The 18,451-nt window shown below is 36.6% G+C and overlaps 1 protein-coding gene across 1 annotated transcript in view; it reads right to left on the reverse strand.

The window, feature by feature from the left end:
- GMPS (guanine monophosphate synthase) overlaps positions 1 to 18,451 on the reverse strand; it is a 71,506-nt gene that overhangs the window by 26,770 nt on the left and 26,285 nt on the right. Inside the window, exons 2-5 of the mRNA XM_018048573.1 lie at positions 16,884 to 17,065; positions 13,359 to 13,473; positions 6,496 to 6,593; positions 4,085 to 4,188 (exon numbers count right to left, since the gene is read on the reverse strand). Coding sequence (XP_017904062.1) covers positions 4,085 to 4,188; positions 6,496 to 6,593; positions 13,359 to 13,473; positions 16,884 to 17,065 — 499 coding nt within the window. The remainder of the gene's footprint in view (positions 1 to 4,084; positions 4,189 to 6,495; positions 6,594 to 13,358; positions 13,474 to 16,883; positions 17,066 to 18,451) is intronic.

Here is an 18,451-nt window from a genome sequence, read left to right on the forward strand (position 1 = left end):
AGGAAAAATACAAGTTTCAAACAAACAAAACCTGAGACCATCTGTTGCCAACAGGCTGCTATGCAAGAAATGTTAAAAGAAGTTCTTTAGAGAGAAGGAATATGATAAAGATCAGAAACTTGGATCCACATAAAAAAGAGCAGAGGAAGAATAAATGAAGTAAAATAAAAGCTTTCTTCTTCCTAATTGAGCTAATAGATAACTTCATTCAAAAGAATAGCAATAATGATATAATTATGTATGCTTATATAGAGGCATATTATTTATGCTTACTTTTAAGTGAAATGAAGACAGCAATGTACAAGAGATGCGAGGAAAAAAATCGTTTATTTTGCTATGATAAGGTACACTACCTGTGAAATGGTACAGTGTTATTTGAAAGTGAATTTGGGTTAGTTACAAATGTATATTGTAAAATCATGGGCAACTTTTTCTTAGAAAATGTAAAAAAAGAGATAACTGACATGCAAAGAAAGAGAAAAGCAGACCATATAAAATGATCAATTAAAAGCACAAAAGGTAGAAAAAGACAAAAATAATATGAACAAAGAACAAGGACAATAAATAGAAAACAACAGATATGATGGATATTAATCCAACACTATCAACAATCCCTTTAAACTCCAATAGTCTTAATGTACCAATTTAAAGACAGAGACTGTCACAGCGAATCAAGAAAGAAAACATAATTTATATATACTGTCTACAAGAAACCCACTTTAAATATAAAAACCCAGATCAAAAGTAAATGGACAGAGAAAGATATGTCACGATAACACTAATTAAAAGATAGCATGAGAGACCTTCCTCGTGGTCCAGTGGTTAAGAATCCACCTGCCAATGAAGAGGACACCGGTTCAATCCTTCATTTGGGAAGATTCCATATACCAATGGGCAAATAAGCCTGTGCACCACAACTAACGAACACACACTCCAGAACCTGTGAGCTGCAAGCCCTGAGCCCAAGTGTCCTAGAGCCCGTGTTCTCTGCAATGAGAAGCTCATTCACCACAATGAAGCCCCAGCACGGCCACGAATAAATAAATAAAAAGATAACACGAGTAGATGCATCAGTGTCAGAGCAGACTTCAGCCAAGAAAAGTTACCAGGGTTAATTTCTCATATAAATGCTTTCCTCTTTGCAATAATCCTGTGTTTTTTCAGTCTTCAACTTTTTTGAGGCTTTTCATGGCTAGATCCAATGATCTCTCTTGGTAAATGTCATATTGCACTTGAAAACAAGCGAGTTATTTTCAAATGTCTTTTGATACTGATTTCTAACACAATTCCACAGTGGTAAGAGAACAGACTCTATATGATTTCACTACCTTAAGACCACAAAATTTCTGCACCTTGTTTTATTCCCTGGATATGTTCCAGTGTCTCCTACTTTACAGTCTATAGGAACTTGGAATAGAATTTGTATCTGTTGTGTGAAAATTGTATAAATCTTAATTATGCTGAATTGGTTCATGGTGCTTTTCAGGTCTACTATATCCTTCTACTTCTCTGTATATTCACTGTTAATTTTTGAGACTTTTGATACTGCAACTAAAAATTTTAATTTATCTACTTAAAAAAATTTGTATGGTAGAACTATATATAACTTCATTCTGTATTTTTCCAAGTCTCTTGTAAATTTTCATAATTTAAAAAGAAAAAAAAGAGAAAAAAGACAATTTATCAGGGATAAAGAGGGGCATACATATAATGATAAAGGAATCCATTCCTAAAGAAGACATAATAATCCTTCATATATAAGCACCTAACAGGAAAGCATCAAAATATGTAAGGAAAAAACTGGTATAATTGTAAGGAGAAATGAATCCACTACTGCAATTAGATATTTCAAAATCCCTCTGTCAGAAATAAGAGTCAGTTACTATAATCCATCATATCAATAGGCTAAGGAAGAAAAATTATATGATCATATCAATAAATGCAGAAAAAGTATATGAAATATATCCAAATAATCATGATAATAACTCTTAGGAGACTAGGATCAGAGGGGGACTTCAAGTTGACAAAGAGTATTTTCTGAAAACCTACAACTAACATCATACTTAACCATGAGAAACTCAAAACTTTTCCACTAAGATCAGGAACAAAGCAAGGGTGTTCCCTCTATCCACTGCTTTTCAACATCATAACAGAAGTCCCAGTTAATGCAATAGGACAAGAAAAGGAAATAAAAGACATACAGATTGGGGGGAAATGGAAATAAAATGCTCTTTGTTCACAGCATGAGTGTCTATGTATAAAATTTTTAAAAATCAACCAAAAAATTCCTAGAACTAATAAGTGAGTACAACAGAGTTGCCAGACAGAAGGTTAATACACAAAAGTTCATGGCTTTACCATATACGGCAATGAACAAGTGGAATTTAAATTATAAATACAATTAACATTAACACTCCCAAATGAAATATTTTGGTATTAATGTAACAAAATATGTCCAAGATGTCTATGAGAAGCCAATCACTCCTCAGCGTTTATTCCTCTACCACTCTGCTCCTTACAGTCTCCTTTCCTGATTACCACAACAGATTTCTAGCTGGTCTCTGCTCCTACATGTAACAGTCTCTTTACTCCTCTGTAGCCAGGGTAATCCTGAAATTAGATCATGTCTCTCCTTTGTTCAAATCTTCACTCACTGTAAGTAAAGCCAACATTTTCACAATGGCCTCAAAGGTCCTGGGTTTCTAGCTCCCAATAGCCTCTCTACCTTATCTTCTACCACACGCCCCCATGCTTACCCAGCTCTACCCAAGTGGTTTCCTTGCTGTTCCTTAAACAAGGTCCCATCCCAGGAATTCTATACTGCTATGTACTCTTTCCCCAAATATCCAAAAGGGCCAAGCACCTACTTCCTCCATGTCTAGAATCATCTAATAGGAACACCATCTCTGAATATCCTATCTAAAAGATTAACAATCCAAATCACACATTCCATAACACTCTCATCTTTTTATTTTTTCAATGCATTCGAACACTGTCAAGCACTGACTTTTTCTGTATTGTCTGGTTACTGTCTGTCCCACCCCTCCCCCAGCCGCAGCCTCACTAACTAGAACATTAAACAGAGGCATTGTTCATTTTGTTCACTGGCACCTAGAACTGTGCCTGGGACATGTGGGTACTCAAATATTTGTTGAATGAATAAAAATATATAATCTCATCGACCACTGTTGATCTTGTATAAGAAATAGAAACCTGTCAAAAAAGCAAACTATTCTTAATAATTCCTATGCCAATACAATAATCCATTAAGTAACTGCAGGTAGAATACTCAATTCAATTTATCCTTGACAAATTTTTTTTCCCCAACATTTTAGGTGTAACACAACAAAGAACAACTTTATGATAACTCCACTTTTTCTCTTTTACATATATCCAGGATTACTGGTGATTATTTACAATTATTCAAGTAAGCAAGTAAAAAAAATGATGAACTGCCAGAAAATCAACTCCTCTTCAAGAAAAATAGAACAAAAAATTGTTTAGAGCATGAACTGGCAAACTTCCTACAAAGGGCTGGATGTTATAAACTAAGCTTGGTGAGAGGTATGCATACAGTCCCTGTCATTTATTATAACCCTTAAATAATATAAAAAGCATTCTTAGTTCCTGAACATACAAAAAACAGTCTGTAGGCTGGATTTGACCACAGGTTACCCTGGTTCAGAGCAATGTTCTGAATACTTAGTCTGATGTTTTATAGACATCCAAGATACATGCCTATCTATACCTAAAAGAGACATTTTTTAAAAGGGCAATTATGAATACAGCATGCTAGAGAGGTAAATGGTTCTCAAAATTTTCCCGAGTTATAACAGATATATTTACGTTTGAAAAGCATAGTAGAATGAACAATTTTAAAAGTATTTCAGAGCAAACTAGTGACTTCTAGATAATCCTTCTAATATTAAATATCCTTCATGAATTAACAATTGACCTTATGACACCTGCAGTATCTTTAAAAAAATTAAACATCAAAAACAGTATCACATACAGAAACATATGTTTATTAACTTTTCAAATAAACTTTTAAAAAGAAAATCTGCAAAAGTTTTAGAAGTTTTACCTGCTACAATGTTCCCAGAACGTGCCACAACCTTGAATCCATCAGCTACTTTGTCTACACTATCTCCATGGGTAAGTAAAACAATTTCTTCTTTCTGAAGACCCCTAAGTAAATAAAAAATAAAACAATATACAAATAGCTTTATTAGACACGATTAATGGAGTCTTTTGCTTTATTTTTTTTCTAGCTTTATTGAGATATAATGACACGTAACACTGTAAGTTTAAGGTGTACAATGTAATAATTTGATACACCTATATACTGTGAAATGATTACCACTAATTCAGTTAACACATCTACCACCTCACAGAATTACCATTTTTTGTGTGAGGTAAGAACATTTAGGTTCTACTCTCTTAGCAACTTTCAAATATACAATACAGTGTTGTTAACTGTAGTCATCACGCTTTACATTAGATTCCTAGAACTTAATTCATCTTATAACTGGTAGTTTTTTGCTTTAAAAATTACTAGCTTCTATGCGTAAATCAAGAAAACAGAGAAAGTAGGTAACAGCACAACACTGCTAGACTTTAATTTACTCTATTCATTATAAAGCCAATAACAATAATAAATACCAGGAAAAGGCAATCCATAAAAACTGAAACTGAATATATAAAGCTGGTGGTATAACCACACACACAGTTTCAAGAGGCTATCATGGTTTCAAAATTACATCTCTACTGGAATTAATCTTAAGAACAGAAGTAATTAATGGCATGGTTTAAAACAGATGTAAGTAATATTTATCAAATCAACTGTGTGGACTTTCTTTGGACCTTGATGTAAATGAACCAATTTTATAAAAAGATATTTGTTACATTATGAAAAAATTTGAACAAGGACTTTGTATTAAATAATATTAAGAAACAAAAATTAACACTAAAGCAAGAAGATTAAAAAATAAAGCAAGAAGATTAAGTACATTAAAACCAAAAGGATGTTTTGGGGTTGTTGTTACTGTCATCACTGTCCACTGTTATTTAGGATTAGTGTAGGCTGTAATTGAGTACCAGGATTTTAGAACTGTCAAGACAGGAAAACTTCAAATCTTTACCAGATCTTTACATTTAAAGTCTCTTGTAGTATCACATTCCACCAGCAAGATTCCTGAAGTCATTCTCAAGAATCTGTCACTTGAGATACAGATGAATGTAAGCAACACCTCTCCATTATAAAGGAGAACAAGAAATGCATTTCAAAAATGTATTTTGGCAATGAGTAGGTTCAGTTCATAAAATTATTTTCAGCAACTGCTGCTTTTTATTAATATCACTTTGAAAATGAGAATCTCTGAATACTGATATTCTTGCTCTTTCCAATATTAAAGAAAAGCCAGCCACAGCCAGTTTTGTGTAAAAACTGGGATAGCTCCATTTTAGACAAAAGGTCTTAACTTGGATTTTAAAACTGATTTGTCCAATTTGGAGAACACTATCCATTAAGAATTAATTTAGGTACAACTCTATGGAGGATATAAGAATATATGTTAATAAAACAAATCTATAAAGATAATTAGCACAGTTACAAGAAATGATAATAAAAACTACATATGCAAATTAACTGACACCAGCCTACGTTTTATAGATTTAATGCAGTTAGGGAGAAATGTGATTTTTAAAGAAAAATGAAGTCTATTTCAAAAGAAAGTGAGTAACTATCAACTGTTCACCTAAGTGGGTTATACCCAAAACATGGGAAAACCCAAAGAAAGAAAGCAAGTGACTAAAATTTAAGTTTTCTGGTCTTTCAGGAAGCTGAATGCAAACTCACCTGGTTTTTTGTAAAGCAGAAGATAAATGATTCTAGAAAGCTAATGAACAGCTCATTCACCAATCTTTAAATACATTAGAGCTAAATATACCTAAACTATTATCAACCAGCAATAAAAGCAATTAATACATTCACTATATTAAAAAGACAGTACACGAAATACAGTTATGCTCAGTACAAACAGTGCAATACATATTTAGTAATGAGGCCAGCAAATGGGTAGCTAGTTAAGCACCCAGAGAAAGAATATGGCAGAGGAAAATGTGTACAAATGCAGGCAGTTTAAAGCATTATCTGCCACATCTGTCATACTAACATTTATAATCATGCTCTGCTAAAAAGTGAAAAGGGAAAACTACAAATGTTGGCATCACCATCTGCAATCCCAAACAGGGGTTTAAGACTGCGCAAGTGCTTTTCAATTCTGTCATTAAGTGCTTTTCTTATTCCTAATTAGCATCACCACTATCCTCTTATGTCTTGACACTCAATTGGAAAACAAATATGACAATACCTTTGGCCAATGCAGTGGCCTTAATTTTGTCCAAGAATTACAGAATCTCCGATTTTGAAGATAACATTCCCAGCTTTAAGTTACTCCTCTAACATTCTTATTGATATAAAAATATCTATCATACCTGAATAAAGAACATGTGTTATCCACACTAATACTGAAGACTCCATCTTCTCTAACACTTTTTTTGTGCACAGTACCTCCAAATACCTTATTCATCATCTGTTCCAAGAGAAAATAAATTGATGTTAATATAATTCAAAAGAAAATTACCCAATTTCTTACACTAAAAACTTTTATTTCTTGTTCTTAGGATAGCTGTTATGTTTGTGCCTCCAAAATAAAGGAAGTTTGCTAACTGTAAATTACTTGTTATTATTATATATAATTATCTAGTTCTTAAAAGGAATAGTTACAAAACTACATTAGGAATTTGATCTGATGTTAGTTTTTATTAAACACTGGCAAATTTTCCATTTAGCATACTGTAATTCATCTGTTAAAAATAAGGATTTCTTTTATCTGAGTTTAATTTTTAAAGCATTTTAAAACACTCTTTGAACTCAGAAAGTACCTAGTTGGTATTAAAACTAGCAGCTATAAATTCCTCCAAACTGTTTAATCTTTGGCCCCAAAGGAACAGTCAGTCTACAGAAGGCTGTGCTGTGGAGATGGGATAAGCAATATAATCTGGTCTTTAATTTGTTCAAATCCCATTCACCTACAGACTTTTATTTTAACTAGTCTCTCCAGTCTGACCCTTCTGTGTCAATCTTCCATTTACACACGCCTAAACTCTTCTAACACAAAACAGATACACATAGGATTTTTAGGAACATTAAATCTGCATTGATAAAATCAATACAACCCATCTTCATATGTCTGCTCCACAACAGGTGTCACATCTGCCACAATAATACACGATGTAGGTGTACCCAGCACCCAACAGAAAAACAGGCAGAGGGCTAAATATGTGTTCAGTCTTGGAATGCACAATGGCATATTCTTCAAATATGCATCAGCAAATGCTGCCCTCTACATTCTCCTGTTAGACCTTCACAAAAAAACTTCCTGCAGTAAAGGTTTGCAGGAAGTCCAGCAGTTAAATAAAAAACAAAAAAAAAAACACCTCCTAAACCATTTAACCCAGTACTTCCTAAACTAAAGACTCATATGTAAAACACTTTCTGCAGCATCTTAACAAACACATAGTTTAAGAAACACTGCCGCAGTCTAATCAGTCCCTTTGCCTCTAGTCGTGCCCACCTTCCAGAGATCTATGAACGTCAGCTGCTGCTGCTACTGCTAAGTCGCTTCAGTCGTGTCTGACTCTGTGCGACCCCATAGACGGCAGCCCACCAGGCTCCCCCCTCCCTGGGATTCTCCAGGCAAGAACACTGGAGTGGATTCCCATTTCCTTCTCCAATGCATGAAAGTGAAAAGTGAAAGTGAAGTCACTCAGTCGTGTCTGATCCTCAGCGACCCCATGGACTGCAGCCTTCCAGGCTCCTCCATCCACGGGATTTTCCAGGCAAGAGTACTGGAGTGGGATGCCATTGCCTTCTCCGAAAAAATATAAATATGACTGTGTTAGTCCATGATTAAATTCTTAATGGCTATTATCTATATTTGGGTTGGCATATTTTTCCTGCAAAGGACCAGAGAGTAAGTATTTTAGTTTTTGTAGGCCCTACTGTTTCTGAAGCAACTATTCAATTCTTGTCGTTGAAGCACAGAAGGAACCACAGATATTTAAAGGAATGGATATGATGGTGTTCCAATAAACTTTATTTATGGACACTGAAATTTGAATTTCATTTCATTTTCACATGTCACAGCACACAATTCTTTTTTAAAAATGTTTTTCAACTCCAACCATAAAAATCACTTTAAATCATAAGAACCATTCTTAGCTTGCTGGTCATACAAAAAACAGGCAGTGGCCAGCTTTGGCAGCAGGCTGTAATTTGCTGACCCCCCTGTCTACAGGATAAAGTCCAAGTCCCGTATACTGAACGAAGACTTTTCAATGCACTGCCTCTATCTAACTCCACTTCTCATATTTCCCATTATTCTCTACTCAAGCTATTCAAGCTAGTGTGATTAGCAATGTAGAATTAGCATGTTCTCTTCCCATCATGTCTTCAGGTCTGGTCACAGTACCAGTGGCCTAGCTAAGTATGCAGCCCAGAACAGTCATTCAATTTGCTGAATGAAAAAACGAATGTTTTCCTCTATACACCAAATGAACCTTGTGTGCCTCTGCCTCCTCTAAATTTCCAGTTCTTAATCAAAAGACAGCTGAGTGATCAAGCTAACCAAAGCTGCTGGAACACAACACAATTTAAAACTCCACAAAGTCTAAATTAAAGGTTTTTATAAAGCCAAAGGCTTGCAGCAAAATTTAGAGCTATCTCACCTGTTCAGAAGGCTTTCATGTTTATTCTTGACTTCTGACTTATGTATGCATGTATGCTAGGTACAAGTGAAAATACAAGGAACTGAAGAATCAGCTAAGTGTCTGTGTGTGGCAGAGTGGGGAGGGAATAACTTTACGTAAAGCAGAACACTCTACTTGGTTAAAATTTTGTTTTAATATTCTATATTAACTTAAGGAAATGGCTTTCGCTTTGGATTCGTGATAACCTTGAGGTCCTAAATGCCTCAAACAACAACAAAAGCCCTGTAGGTCTAGCAGGTTTACCACTGCAATGGGTCCGGTCAGCTCCCCTTTTATCTATCTTGTATGTCAAGATTTCAAAATAAATCTTAGATTTGGGAGGGGGAAATGAAAGGAAATTCTCCCAACAAAAAATTTAACAAAGTCTGTGTGAGAGTATATACAGAAACCAAATGCTTGTAATAAAGATGTTTCTTTAAAAAAATGAAACTATAGTGAAGAGAGAAGTCAGAATCTAGAAGGTATATGCAATATACATAACTGGCAAAAGTTTAGCATCTAGCATATATAAAAACAATTTTAAAAATTTAACCAAAATGTGCAAAAATCATGACTAATCTTTTAGAGCAAACCAGACACTAATGACTAATGGCAAATAAATCCATGAATCTTAAAATAAGGAAAATGACCATTACGACTACACCATGTCATTTAACACCTCTTCGGCTAGGCAAATTGAAAAAAAAAAAAAATCTAACCTTGTCAAGGCCTGCAGGGATATAGAGCAAAAGGAATTTTTACATACTGCTGTGGGAAGGTATACTGGGGGCAAATAGTTCTTAGTGAAGTTGAGACTCAGCATTTCAACTAATGGTTAGCTTAGAGAAAATTTTGTGTATGTACAATACCAAAATTGAAAAATATTCATGGCAGCATCTGTAATTGCAAAAACTTGGGAAAAGAACAGCAACGCTAATAGTCCAATGTATCACTATTTGTGATATACCTGAATGTATCACTACATTCAAACAATAATTTCAGTAGTGAAAATAACTTAAAATTAGTGACTTTCAAAACCAAAAATGAAACTACACAAAGCATGATTTCACTTACATGAAGATCAATAAACAAAACTAGATAATATATTATCTAGAAATACAATGTGTATAAATCTATAAAGAAAAGAAAGGGAGTGAATAACAATTCAGTGAAAGTGTTACTTACCTCTTGCTGGAAGATAGAACAGTGTAGATTGGAAAAAAGTACAAAGAGAGTTTCAAGTTTTACTAATATTCTATTTCTTATGCTGAGTGATGGATAAACCATAATAGAAATAAACACTGCAAGGAGCAGGACAAACTTTTTTCTTCCAAAGCAAAGAATTACCAGGAAGCAATCAGTAAGACTCAAGAGTTAAGGGGAAAAGACAGTACATAAGATTTCAGACTACCATGGAGGGGGCAAAGGTATACACTAGAGGGAGGCCTTCGGTGCTAACGTTACCCAATCAGGAGTCTCTAGGAAATGTTAGTCCTTTACAAACTGCACATTAGCTTTGAGGCATTATTTATATCAGCATTTCATAGAAAGATAATTTCTGCCCAAAGGAACAAGATCATTCTATTCCATTATCCTCCTATGAAAGCAGTTCAGTTCAGTACAGTCGCTCAGTCGAGTCTGACTCTTTGTGACCCCATGAATCGCAGCACACCAGGCGTCCCTGTCCATCACCAACTCCCGGAGTTCACTCAAACTCACGTCCATCGAGTCTGTGATGCCATCCAGCCATCTCATCCTCTGTCGTCCCCTTCTCCTCCTGCCCCCAATCCCTCCCAGCATCAGAGTCTTTTCCAATGAGTCAACTCTTTGCATGAGGTGGCCAAAGTACTGGAGCTTCAGCTTTAGCATCATTCCTTCCAAAGAAATCCCAAGGTTGATCTCCTTCAGAATGGACTGGCTGGATCTCCTTGCAGTCCACAGGACTCTCAGGAAGTCTTCTCCAACACCACAGTTCAAAAGCATCAATTCTTCGGCGCTCAGCTTTCTTCACAGTCCAACTCTCACATCCATACATGACCACTGGAAAAACCATAGCTTTGACTAGACGGACCTTTGTTGGCAAAGTAATGTCTCTGCTTTTGAATATGCTATCTAGGTTGGTCATAACTTTTCTTCCAAGGAGTAAGCATCTTTTAATTTCATGGCTGCAGTCACCATCTGCAGTGATTTTGGAGCCCAAGAAAATAAAGTCTGACACTGTTTCCACTGTTTCTCCATCTATTTGCCATGAAGTAATGGGACCAGATGCCATGATTTTCGTTTTCTGAATGTTGAGCTTTAGGCCAACTTTTTCACTCTCCTCTTTCACTTTCATCAAGAGGCTTTTTAGTTCTTCTTCACTTTCTGCCATAAGGGTGGTGTCATCTGCATATCTGAGGTTATTGATATTTCTCCCGGCAATCTTGATTCCAGCTTGTGCTTCTTCCAGTCCAGCGTTTCTCATGATGTACTCTGCATATAAGTTAAATAAGCAGGGTGACAGTATACAGCCTTGATGTACTCCTCTTCCTATTTGGAACCAGTCGTTGTTCCATGTCCAGTTCTAACTGTTGCTTCCTGACCTGCATATTTAAGTGGGTCCTAAAAAAATATCCTGTGAGACTCTTCTTTATGTTATAATGGAAAATATAATGGAAAATCATAACAATTAGAAGGAAACAAAATCAACTAAAGCTGTTTTGCAGACCAGCAATTTCTAATATTCTGCCCTGTATTAAGAATAGAAATAAAAATATTCACATTCTTACATGAACACTGATTTATATTTCCTTCCTTTACTGAAAGCTCCAAAGATAGCTAGAAGAAAATATATCGGTCTGCTCACGTTCTAACTTTTGAACAGATTCCCTCTGAGCATTGTTCATATCAGTACAGAGGTTTCAACCAGACTGTTTAAAAAAAGATAATGTGCTGTTTTGCTCACTTTCTAAAATGAGGAGGACACAAAAATGGCACCAGCAGCCGTGTCCTCATGGCAGAAGGAGCGTCACAAATGGCCACCACGAGCATCCACGTCCCTAGGGTGAGCTCCAGTCGCCTTCTGCCCCTGCAGGAGACTCTGTAAGATCAGTCGATGAGTCTGCCGAGGCTCCTTTCAAATTACTGCATCTGCCCTAGGTCTTGGAGCATGGAAGATTTTGTGGGTGCCCCTTAAAAAAGGAATCGCTATTTCCCACAACCCTTTGTCTCTCCCAAAAGTAAGTCTCACTGGCCTTCAAAGCCAAATGTTCTGGGGGCTCATTTTCCTGGCATAGGATGCCTGTGCCCAAGACAGAAGGTGAGCTCAGGGTTTTCCTATTCCACTATCTTGGCCACTCCCCTACATACACTTAATTTACATTACATTGAAGACACTTGGCAAACACCATTTTAATCAAATAATCTAAAGGAACACCACCTATCACAGTATTAATTGACATATGGCAACCCACTCCAGTGTTCTTGCCTCGAGAATCCCAGGGACAAGGGAGCCTGGTGGCCTGCCATCTACGGGGCCGCACAGAGTTGGACACGACTGAAGCAGCTTAGCAGCAGCAGCAGCCTTCTAGTGAGATGCTGCGAAGGGCACAGCATTTGCTGTTGTTTAGTTGCAAAGTCATATGTGACACTTTTGCAACCCCATGCCAGGCCCCTCTGTCCATGGGGTTTCCCAGGCAAGAATACTGGAGTGGGTTGCCACTTTCTCCTCCAGGGGATCTTCCCAGCCCAGGGATCGAAGCCGGGGTCTCCTGCATTGCAGGGGATTCTTTCCCACTGAGCCACCAGGGAAGCACGAGCACAGCATTACTCCTGCGCTACTCCTGCCGAAAACACATAGCCTGAATCTAACAAAGAGGAAACATCAAACAAACCGAAACTGAAGACTATTCTACAAGGTAACTGGGATGTACATTTTTTTAAACTGGCAAGGTCATGAAAGAGAAGGAAAGATTGAGGAATGATTCTAAACTAAAGGAATGTAAAGAGACATGACAACTAAACACACAACACGTGGTCTAGATTAAATTCGTGACTTTTAAGAGACACTGATGAGCCTGTGAAATGTTAACGGAGTCTGTGGATCAGATGTGAACACCAAGTCAATGTTAACTTCCTGATTTTGATAGCCATACTGTGGTTATGTAAGACAGAATTCTAGTACTTAGGATACAACAAGTAACAGAACATCATGTTTGCAAACTACTCTCAAAATGGTTAAAAATTTTATAATTAGGGAATTGAGTAAATGTATAAAGGAGCTCTCTCTGAACTACTACTTCAACTTTTATGTATATTTAAATGCCTTTCTTTTTTTATAATGGACAAGGTTTTGTTGTAAGCAGTAATACATATAGTTGCTCTTTTGAAAATCCTCACTCAAATCAGTTTTGCCATACTAGTGCGGCAATTCATAAACACTTGTAATATGAACAAATTCTCTCATACAACTAAATATCCTAAATGCTCTAAAGACAGAAAACACTAAAACAGTAGGAGTCACAAGCAGAACAAAGTAACTTTTAAGGCAAATTCACAGATGTATGTACCTGCATGCCATAGCAAATTCCAAGAACAGGCTTGCCAATCGTGAATATTGCTGGATCAAACCAGGGAGCATCTTCTGCATACACAGAATTAGGCCCTCCAGAGATGATAATAGCACTGTGGATTTAAAGAAGACAGTAATGAAGAATCTCTGTTAATTTTTATACAAGGTCTATGCCCTCTCTTGCTTGTACCTCTGAGGGAAACTCAATACAGACTCAGATTTTGTTGTTTTCAGTATGCCACAGCAGATCCAGATTTTATCACAGCTAATTAATAGTCTCCTACACAGCTTAATTCTTTTCTTTTTCGGACTGTGCGACATTCGGGATCTTAGTTCCCCAATCAGAGATTGAATCCATGCTCCATCCCGCCTGCAGTGGAAGTCTCAAGCACTGGATTGACAGGGAATCCCCTACACAGCTATTTTTACTCTATTTTATTGCAATATGGGAAAGCTAACCAATTCAACAGTCTCTTGTTAATAAGCACAAACTTCCCAAATATATAAAACCAATGTCTCCATCTATGAAGGTAAGCCTAAATTTGTTTTGTTTTCCTCATCAGTGGAGGAAGTAAATGAGAATTCTCAAGGCAGAAGGTGAAAATACACGACTTCTGAGAGGTTAAGGAGTAACGCAGTTACACAGTAGGACAAGTAAAAGTATTATGAAGGCTCTGGATTATGTGGAGCAAAATATTCTACAATAAAGAATATCAGGAAATGTGAAGAATTACCTAATTTTGCCTGTTTAAAACCTGACCAATATTCCCAACAATTTCACCTGAGACCCTGAAGTAAAAGCTAACATGACCTGCCTCATATGCCCTGCTCTCAGAACCCAAGTCAGTATTCTATAAATTAGAATTTATAGAGCATTCTATGGGTTAACTTGGGAACAGACTATTTGTATAAAGAAAGCTGAAAAATGAGGCTGGCTTCTGATACAGGTAACTTTGGTCCTCCCCATTCAATCAAAAAATTTTGGAACACTTTAATATTATGATTTTTACATAAATATTCAGATGTCTATATTTTCTAAAATCTGCTAACATTGGACTTTCACTCTAACATGGCTACAAATAACTGGAATCACAGAAAGACTTGCACCTTCAGATTACTTAGGCTCTCCAGTTTGTCACACACGCCCACTTATACAATCCAGGCATGTTGCTGTTGCTTGGTCACTAAGTCCTGTCAGACTCTTCTGGGGCCTGGTCCATGGACTGTAGCCAGCCAGGTTCCTCTGTCCATGGGATTTCCCAGCCAAGAATACTGGGATGGGTTGCCATTTCCTTCTCCAGAGGATCTTCCCAACCCAGGGATCAAATCCAAGTATCCTGCATTGGCAGGTGGATTCTTTACCACTGAGTCACTTTGGAAGTCCATATTTCTAAAGGAAAACGCATTCCAACCAAAATCTACTTACAAACAAATCTGGATTACAATCCACTTATAATTAGTGGCTGCCTGCTATGTAAAAACATAAACTAAAATGACAGACTTGTAATACATCCAATAAAATAATATAAATCATGAAAATTACTCAACTTAAAAAATATATATATAATAATCTGAGTGAGCACAAAAGCCCTACTCTTTGAACTTTATATTGGTAACATGAATCTTGGTATACATTATGTTTGTTAGCTTATCTCTTGCAAACAGACTGAAGACAATCTACTTACTCAAGATGATAAATGTGACATCCCTTTAAGATAACAATTTTAAAGGGGAATGGGCTATCCCTAAGGGTAGATATGTAACCTAGCTCCTTAAAAATGAAGAAGCTAAAACTCTGTAAAATATATTTAATAACCAAGATCTCTAGAATTTCAGTATGTTTTAGTTTTATAAATGATAACCACCATGGGACTGCCCAGCATCCCTCATTAATCTGCTATAACATTCTTAATACTATTAAAAAGAAAAAGCAATGGACTTAGTCATGGATAAAACTCAAGCAGCATTTAAGCCAATTATGAAAATTCTTATCTCAATAAGCTTGAGAAGAGCTAATCACTCTTTCTGAGTTTTCTATTTCTACCCTGCTATTATTTTGAAACAACTTGCAATTACAAGGCCCAGTAAGTCTCAAGGCATTCCAGATACCAGCATATGTATCAAGCAGATCAAGCTTCTAAAAACAGGTAGGTTAAGATGTCTTTCAAGTCATAAACCTAAAATTTATTCTAGAAAAAGGGTGATCAAATGGCTATTTCAGCAGAAAAGATCATGGTAATGAAAGCAACAGTGCTATAGTTCCTGTTCTCCCACGGAGAGAAGCCATTGGTGTAAGCAGGACCTAGAAATTGTTTATGATCAGGTAATCAGGTGACAAGAAAATCAGTTAGACTTCATTGTCAATATTGGTTACCCTATTCCACAACATTTGGTTTCAATTAGTTTGCTGGGAATTTCTGTCTGTTTGCTTTGGATTTGGGGAATGATGGAGCTTGGATTTGACAGAGAGCCATTCAGATTTCTTACAGTTTTAATTCCCTTAAAATTGGTTCTCACTGGCAAATCAAGACAGTTGAATAAGATAAACTCAAAGCGTTCCTTCTTACTATAAAATTATCTGCATCCTAAAACTAAAACAGAGTTAAATGTTTTCTGATTCACAATTAACTCCATTTCAAAAATAAGAAACAAAGGATAATGTATACACATCTATAAAGTTTCTGAAAGGTAACCATTTGTCTAAAGGAAAAACCTTATGCTTTTAAGAAAAATTAAACATACTGTATTTTGGAAGAAATACAGCACAAAATCTTGAAAGCTAATTAAGGATATAAACTGTAGTTGCTTGCTTCTGAATAACACTCAATAAACAAGGAACATTAATTCCAAGAGAAAAGATATAGCATTAACCAAAAATAGCTGTTAAAGGATGAAGTTACATATAAATTGAATGTCACTTTGACTAGCTTTAATAGTACAAGTTATAGAATTAGCCCTTAAATTAGAAGTCTTCATAATTTAAAAACTAGTCTCCTGGGATAGGAAGCAAAAGAGACGAACTGTACACAGCATTCTCTAATTTAGATACTCTAACCATTATATATATCCCTTTGATCAAGTAATCTGGGATGAATGAATGACCGTAACAGCCAAATCTAAGTCTGATCCAGAAATCCTATACAACAGCAGTCCCCAACCTTTCTGGGACCAGGGAGTGGTTTCATGAAAGACAAGTTTTCCAGGGGTGGGGGTGGTGTCAGGATGATTCTTGTACATTACATTTTGTGCACTTTATTTCTAATCTAATGCCACCACTGATCTGACAGGTGCTGGACCTTGGCCCAGAGGTTGGGGACCTCTGCTATAAAACATAAAATATTCAAATGATAAATTCTTAAACTGTGCAAATAAAATTAACGTAATCTTTTCCTTTAATTTTAATTTCTTTTAATGTCAAAAGCCATGGAAAATGTCTTGTATTAAAACCAATCCATTTTATTTTCATTAAAAAATTAAGTGTCCAAGCAAATTAGTAATAAAATATCCTGCAATCGAATCTCACCGGAATCCTTGCTCTTTTATGGCAAATGCTGGTGTTTCCAAGGGGAAGATCTCAGACTGCACGAACAGTTCCCTCACTCTTCGGTCTATGACTTTTCCGTACTGAGCACCTGCATCCAGAATGACAACGGCTCCTTCACTGTGCTGGTGGCCATCCTTAAGGTCTCCTCCGGCATTTTCCAGCTGCAAATATTAACACAAACATCTTCCTAACTATGAAAATCAGATTACTTTTAAGAACTACAGTCACTGTCAGCTCCAAAAACACGCAGAAACACAAACTGCCAACTTAGGATTCTGGATTGCTAATTCAAAACACTTCTTTTAAAGGAAAGACTTGTACACATATTCACACACAGGCATGAACAAAAGCTACCATCCACTGACTACATGAGACAGTGACTTCATGTTTCCTGCATCTTACACACTACGTAGTACTAAGGTAAGCATACGGTCCAGCGGTGCCGAAACACTGCACAGGTCTACGCGAGTCTGTTCCGCTGGCATCATTACTAACAGAGCCTCCGTCAGGCGTCAGACGTGTCCCAGTCTGGGTGGTGAATTATATGATCACCCTCTCTAATTGTCACAGCATTCCCATGAGGGACATACTGATGAGACCAGGAAGTTTCCCGCCAGAGCAAACAAGCATACCCAAACTCACTTTACTAGGAGTTTTTATATTACCTGAGGCAAATTACACATATGCATGTGTCTGACCAGCAATACTAAATTTTTTAATGTGATTTAGAGGTTCAAGCGTCTGCCTCCAATGCGGGAGACCTGGGTTCGAGCCCTGGGTTGGGAAGATCCCCTGGAGAAGGATGGCAACCCACTCCAGTATTCTTGCCTGGAGAATCCCATGGATTGAGGAGCCTGGTGGGCTGCAGTCCACAGGGTCACAAAGAGTCGGACACGACTGAGTGACTTTACTACTTTACTTTAATATTTTCTCGGACTCCCCTGTAGCTCAAACCGTAAAGAATCTGCCTGCAGTGCAGGAGACCCAGGTTTGATCCCTGAGTTGGGAAGATCCTCTGGTGAAGGAAATGGCAATCCGCTCCAGCATTCCTGCCTGGAGAATCCCATGGACAGAGAAGCCTAGCAGGCTACCATCCATGGGGTTGCAAAGAGTCAGATACAACTGAGCGACTAACACACACAATCTTATCTCTGACAAGTATACACGGAGAACACTTTTCTGGAGAACAATTTGGTAAAAAAAAATTTAACTGTATGTGCTGAAATAGTTATCTGGAGTGTACTAAAATATTTACCTAGAACCGACTTCAAAATAATAGCATAGGTGGGTATGGATGAAGTAAGATTGCCTGGGAACTGAAATCACTAAAGGTGGGTGATACATGTACTGTCTCCACTTTAAGTCTCTATTCTGTTTTCACACATTTTTACATAAGAAAAAGCTTTAACGTGTATGTATCTTGAAAATCCACTTGGAAGCATAAAGAATAAGAAAAACATTTAAAACATTTTGAGTAAAAATGCAAGAGTATTTGTATATATGAAGAAGAAATGTATAAACAGATATACACCTAAATGAAAAATGGA

The sequence above is a fragment of the Capra hircus genome, chromosome 1 (assembly GCF_001704415.2).
Source record: "Capra hircus breed San Clemente chromosome 1, ASM170441v1, whole genome shotgun sequence".
NCBI classification, from domain to species: domain Eukaryota; kingdom Metazoa; phylum Chordata; class Mammalia; order Artiodactyla; family Bovidae; genus Capra; species Capra hircus.